The sequence below is a fragment of the Penaeus chinensis genome, chromosome 22, assembly GCF_019202785.1.
Source record: "Penaeus chinensis breed Huanghai No. 1 chromosome 22, ASM1920278v2, whole genome shotgun sequence".
Taxonomy (NCBI): domain Eukaryota; kingdom Metazoa; phylum Arthropoda; class Malacostraca; order Decapoda; family Penaeidae; genus Penaeus; species Penaeus chinensis.
The window spans coordinates 24,992,415-24,999,199 of record NC_061840.1 but is presented as its reverse complement, the minus strand read 5'-3'; the positions used below and the strand labels follow the sequence as shown (position 1 = coordinate 24,999,199).

At 52.0% G+C, this 6,785-nt stretch overlaps 1 protein-coding gene across 1 annotated transcript in view; it reads left to right on the top strand.

The window, feature by feature from the left end:
* Nucleotides 1-2,111, top strand: part of LOC125036872 (ELAV-like protein 1) — a 23,702-nt gene extending 21,591 nt beyond the window's left edge. The window contains exon 6 of the mRNA XM_047629788.1: nt 494-2,111. Within this exon, the coding sequence (XP_047485744.1) occupies nt 494-818 (325 nt within the window). The 3' untranslated portion in view covers nt 819-2,111. The remainder of the gene's footprint in view (nt 1-493) is intronic.
* Nucleotides 2,112-6,785: the final 4,674 nt, after the last annotated feature.

Genomic DNA, 6,785 nt, shown 5'->3' with positions numbered 1-6,785 from the left:
CTGTTCAAGTAACCCAAAGATTTTCAATGATGCGGGGCAATAATTTAATTTTGATTCGCTTTGTTTGTTTCTAATATTTAATGTTCGAGATAAGGCGGTGGGACTCCCCATACTCCCCCTCCCCCTCCCCCCCGGCACGGGCATGGCTGGAAAAGGGATGACTGTAATCTATCACACGACTTTGTTCACTTACGTCACATCATATTATAATTACAGCCTCTTTCAATTTGCCTTTAACAAAAAAAGAAAACAGATTTTCATGAATAAGTTTCATCATACTTGCAATATTTTTCCTAAGAAAAAAGCTCACCCAGTTTTTTTGTGTGCATTCTCTTGTGCATCTGTTTCGTAATGTATCCCTCTCTCCTTTGGCCAAAGTAGGGCAGTTGAGTTGCTTGACTAACGAGAGAGTGGGCGTAGTGTTAGGCAGCGGGCGAGGCGGTCCCGACGCCCTGGTCCCGCACACGCTAACCGGGGATGGTGTTCTCCGCAGGTATTCCCCAGGCTCGGGTGATAACCTGCTGGGGAACTCCCTCCTTCCCGGCAGCGCCCTCAACGGCTCCGGCTGGTGCATATTCGTGTATAACCTGGCCCCCGAGACCGAGGAGAACATCCTGTGGCAGCTGTTCGGGCCCTTCGGCGCGGTGCAGAACGTGAAGGTGATCCGGGACCTGCAGACCAACAAGTGCAAGGGCTTCGGCTTCGTGACGATGACCAACTACGACGAGGCGGTGGTGGCCATCCAGTCGCTCAACGGCTACACGCTGGGCAACCGCGTCCTCCAAGTGTCGTTCAAGACCAACAAGCACAAGAGTTAAGGTGGTGGTCCCTCCAGACGTCCGGGCTCCAGCCGCCGTGCCGCAGCCCGGGGGCCGGCTGCCGCGCCCTCCCCCGCGGGCGGCGCGCCACACGGCCCCCGACGGCGTGGCCAGGACACGGGGGCCATGTGCTAGTCAGGGCCTCGCGAGGACCCCGGGCGACCCACTCCGCTCCCCGGCAGCAGCAGCAGCAGCAGCAGCAGCGCCCGGTTCGCGTGGGCCGGCCCGGGCTGGGGCCATGGCCACCAGAGGTCGCCGCGGCCCCTGGGTCCCGCCCCCTGCTGCCCGGACTGGGCCCCTCCCCCTGCCGCCGCGCGTGGCGGGGGGAGCGCGGAGGGCGTCTGGCGCCCGCACCCCGCCATCCAAATATATGTATATTAGAACGTACTTACTACAAACACTTTATCAAGAGTCATATGATCGTATTATCCCAAAGCAGAACTAGTCGGCTAAGTGAGTATGTATCACAAGGTGCTAGTTGCACTAAGGCCAGTAGTGGGCTCGGTCCCGAGTGCCGCTCTTCGCTGATATCATTATACTGTAAGTTGTCAAGTTGTCGAGTCCTCAAAACCGCGAGTGTGAATGGGTTCGCGCTGACCGCGGCGCACGCGGGCGGCGGCCGGGCCGGGCGGCGGGCGCGGGGGGCGCGGGGGGCGGCGGCCCACGTCGTGCGCCCGCCCACCGCTGCCGCGGCGCCCGCCCACGCGCCCACCGCCGCCGCCCCGCCTGCGCGCGCCGGTCATGCGCTCTTATTTATTGATATTTATCTCATATTTAATGCTAAGTGTATTTTATTGTCTTTACTAATGTACACTTAAGAGAGAAAAGTGTAACGGAATTATGTTGCCAGTCTGTGGAAAATAGTCAAGTATTTTTTGTGTTGATTTATACGATGAGTATCAATAGAATCTCATTTTTTTTCCTTCGACTTCTCTTCTCCTCTTCTCCGCCTCCTCCTTCCTTCCCCCCTTTCTCTCTTCCCGCTCTTGTTCTCGTTCTTATTCTTTTTAGGTTGTGCCTCTTGCTTGGTAGTCACGAAAGCAAGGATTCTAGTCCTGAATTAAGTCAGTTTATGTATTTCGTAGGTTAATTTTCCTAGGAGTAGTGTTCATGTTCATGAATAATTTACATGTGAGGAAATGATATGTTTCTTGCATCTTCTGATTGTGAGATTTTCATTTTTATTTTATTTTTTTTCCTCTTTGTTTTATTTCTTTGTAATACACCCAAATGTCAAAAATCACCATTTTAGTTCTGAATGGCTGGGAAAATAAATTTAGTTTGTTTATTTGAGTTTGCGTTTTTATTTAGTTCAGACTTGAGTTCTCCCTTTAGTTCCCTACTAACACGTACGGTAAAGCTTCAGCACGGGAATGTCTCTGTTCACCGCCAGAGGCGCTGCCGTGCCGCCCATGGCCGCCCGCGCCCCGCCGCACGCCCACGCGCCTTCCCCGCGCCCTTGCCCCGCGCTCGCCGTCCTCGGACGCTCGCGGGCGCGGGGGGGCGTAGAGGGATGGGCGGGGGTTGCCGGGGGCGCGGGCGGCCAGAGGGGGGGACGCAGCTGCCCCTGGGCTGTGTTGCCGCTCACCGCACGCCCACGCCAAGTCCACCGGCGCCGCCCACCTGAGCGAGATGCCTGAGAGAGCCGCAGGTGAGTGTGTCTTAAAAAAAAGAAAAAAAGAAGGCTTTCCAAAAAATCAAACTTAAAAGATAACATCCACAAAGAATATCAAACCAGCAAGACTAACGCCAAAGCGATGATAAAACTCCACCCAAACGCGAAGCTCGAGAAGTGGGCGTGTGGTGACCCAGCGGCGCACCAGACAGGCTTGCCAACCGTTGCCTTGAGTTGGTACACTCGTTTCTTTTTTTGCTTTTTGGGAATTCTGTTTGGGGTTTTTGAGGATAAAACCACGCAAGTGGAGGTCGGGCAGAACGGGGCACGTTGGCACAAAGGTTTTACATCCTGGGGCAAAGTCTTCGTCGTCATTATTATCTTCATGGTTTGTCTTTTCATGGAAAAAGTGTCGCACAAATATTAGCTTGTAGTGGAAAGCGGCCGCCGGATTAATTGTTTATCTTTTTGGTCTCCCCTTCGTGGTGCCGCCTTTTTAAAAACATTGAGAGATCATGTGGGTGTTAGTTTTTTGATAGAATGGGCGCTAAAGTTTTTTTTTTGTCACTAAAGAAAATATCAGTGATTGAAAAGGAAAAGCAAAGTGAATGTATATAATAGTTCATGATGCTTACGCCCGTATAAAGCTCCCTATATACAAATACCATTATATGTATAAGAAATAAAAAAATGAAAGAGAAGGGGAGAAAAATACAAATAAAAGAAAAAAGGAAACTAGCACGTTAAGAGCAAAGCTGAACGTAGCGATTATGGGACAAAAGCTTTGTGCAAGGTGCCCCGCGACCCCGACCCTCCGAAAGCACACACGAGTAAAAGGTTGAACCCTCCCCCTGTGCGCAAGCAAGCAAGCAAGTCAGATCAGAAACGCGTCTGATGCGACCAAACCCGTCTGTACTAATCTGCTATCAAGGTAAGGATAAGGGAAAAAACTTCCATGCAAACCTAATAAATAAATAAATAAATAAAAAAGATTGTCTTGAGAGAGAAAAAAAATGTGTCTATTTTTGTACAGAAATTTAGATACCGAACCTTACATAAATAACATTCCCGCAACAATCGATTTAATATGTTAAGCGTATGTAGATGGCAGTGTTGTGATTCGGGCTCCGTACTCTGCAGTCTGATTTTGGAATCTCGCTCCTAGTCGCCCCATTTGTAAGGGCGACTTTTGTAAAGCACATCCGTTAGCACATACGTCACATCCAGCCCCGGGCAGTGTGTGTGTGTGTGTGAATTCTTGTGCGTGTGTTTAGGTGGGTGATTTTTCTACCAAGACTGTAGACTTCGGAACCTTCCTTTATATATCCGCAGAAGTCCCCGGAAATAATGCGAAGACTCTGGTTGTTCTTCAGTTCATAGAGGGTTTTCAATGAGTCTTATCGTTTTTTTTATACTATATATATATATATAAGATATCTATATATATATCTATATATATATATGATGTTCCGATAGACATTGTTGTGTGTCGGCAAGTGTCCGGAATGTTGTTGGGCTTCGTCACGACTGCGCTGTGGAGGCCGGACTCAGGATTCGGAAGGAAACCCTCGATAGATATATATATATATATAGATTTTTGTCAAAGCCACCAATCAACATCCGTGTGTTTAGAGATCTGATTTTTTTTTCATTCTTCTTAGACGAGGGAAAGCTTTCAAAATAAACGATGCGATGAAAGAGAACATAAAGAATATAACATAAGAAAGTAGTTTTTCTCGCACACAAAGAGTTCAATAAAGAGCATATAGACTCGGGAAAGGTTCTTGCAAAAAAACGAATAAATAGAATAAAGGGCAGAAACACACAAACAAATTACTAAAAGGTTGATGAAGTGCCAATTATTTAACCGAGTCTATTTTTTGGATTAAAGTTCGAAGGATGTGGGCTGTTGCTGTTCGAGAGGGAGACGGATCGCTTTCGAAACCGGGATGGTTGATGTTGCCGTGTCTTGCCGCCGGTTTTTTGGCTCTGGGAAAATGTGATTTTTTTATAGAGAGAAAACATAAAAAAATATATATATATAACCAAAAAAGAGATGAAAGAGTGAAATATCCAAATACCTGTGAGGTGTTTTGTTAATAGGGTTGTTGGAAAGTAGTTTTGGTGATGGTATTTTTATGATGAGACTATATTAAGAAAGACTGCTATCGCCCCTGTTCATATATACTGTACCCCTCTATGGATCATCAACGAAATAGATTAATGATAAAAGATAGATTAAAAAGATTTTAAACATAAAAAGATAATTCTTGTTGAATAGATTTGCTGTTAAAACAAGAGAGAGAAACGCAGGTCAGCAGATAACATTCCTTTCCCCTCGTACCAGTATTTGCGTTCTAGTCTGTCACAAGGCCACTCAAAGCGAGGCGTGGGCGGTGGTGTCAAAAAGGGAAATAAAATATAGATTATATATATATTTGGGGCGGTGTTCGGAGTGAGGGGCGTCGCCGTGTCAAGGCAAGGAAGAACAAAAATCAAGAACAAAGTCTCCCCGCCTGCCTCCCCTTTTTATCACGCCCACACTGCGCCCGACCCGCCCACCCCGCCGCACTCCCTGGGGCCCTTGCTGCGCCCATGGCCTGGCCCCCCCGACTGCGCTCCCCAACCCACGCCGCTGCGCACACCCTATTTCTAGCTACTTAAATGGAGACTTTCCTCGTGAGTGAACAGGACTTCTGAACGCCGCGGAAACGGCAACCGGCTCGTATGATCATGTTTGTAGTAAGGATGAGCGCAGTACTTACAATAACAGTAATGTCAACGTCTTGAGATTGTCTTCATTGTGATATGATGAATAACTTGTATTTCTAGTCTCTCTATGGGTATTGCGCGTTGCATACCTCCGCTCAGCACTGCAGGGAACTTGTATGAAGGGAAACCCGAGATTCTAACTCGACCAGCAGGTCACCTCAGGCCCCGAGGTCACAAAGTGCGCAGACGCGTGTTCGGCGTGGGGGGAGGGGAAGGGGAGGCAGGACAGGGCCAGGCGAGGCGAAGGGAGGCGCGGGGGGAGGGGAGGGCGCGCGTGGCGGGGGGGGAGGAGGGGCGCCACCTTGCCCCTCACGCCATCACCGCCCGCAGCACCTGCCCGTCGGCCGCGCTCCCTCCCTGAATACATTTTGGGGGAGTCAGTACCCACAGAGCTTTGGTTTGAGGATTTATTTACTTCTGAAGGTAAACACGTGTATTGATAAATCCTGTAGACTCCGTGTGACCAAAGGTGCATTAACAGTTGGATCTCAAAACTGTTCGTTCAAAAGAAACGTTTGGGCGCAGGTGTTCGTTGTTGGACGGTTGGTAGTCTACCTGCTCAGGCGGAGCGTCGGGCGCGCGGGCGGCCCCCGCCCCCGGGCGTCGGGCCCGCCCGCGCCGCCCGCATTCGCGCCGCGCCACAGAGTGAAGGACTTTACGGATGCAAACTCCCCGGTGCTTCCCCCGCCCACGCCGCCGCCGCCGCGCCCGCGGGCCGCCAGGCCTGCGGGCGCGGCGGGCGAGAGGGGCGGGGCGGACACTGTCCTAGTAACGCGGGCGGCGCAGCGCCCCGGAGCCGCCGCCGCCCCCGCGGGCGCCCCTCGACGGCGGGCGTGGGCGCGGGGCTGCGGGCGCGCGCGCGCTGCACACACGTTGTAACACCCAGTCTGTCAATGTGTTTGTCGATTACGATGCATTCAGTTTGCATTTTACCGCGTATCTAGTATCGTAATTTATAATATATTATTGTATCTATTTGTCATCTTCTTGTATATTCTTCAAGTCTAGTTTGAATATTGTTCATATTATTATTGCTCTCAGAGTGGAGCAGGCGGAGGTCCTCGACTCGAAGTTCTCGACAAAATTTGGGTCCTGCGGGCGGGCGGGCGCGCGCGCGTGCGGGGCGGCCGTGTGGGCGGAGCCCGCCCATCGCACAAACCACCCGCGCGCGCCCTGGGACGCCCACAGGCCCCCCGCCGCCGCCGCCGCCGCCCGCGGGGCCGCCTCCAAAGCCCGACTCCGCATGCCTCCGCACTTGGATTTATTGTATATGTAATGTAACCTTTTCTCCTGTTTGTGTGTTGTAGCCTCATAGGTTTAAAGCCTCTCTCCCACCCCGGCTGACGGGCTGCCGGGTGCAGCCGCACCTCCCCTGGCCCGCACGCCACGCGCCACACGCCCACCTGCAGGCGTCACTTTGCTGCTGCCCGCTACGCCCTCCTGGTGCTTGGTTCGCGCCGCCCTCCCCCCCACGGCAGCCGCCGCCGCCGCCGCCTCGCGCCCCGCCGGCCCCGAGCGCCTGGGCGTGCGGGCGGCGGCGGGAGCGGGCGTGGCGGTAGCGGCGGCGGCGGCGGCGACGG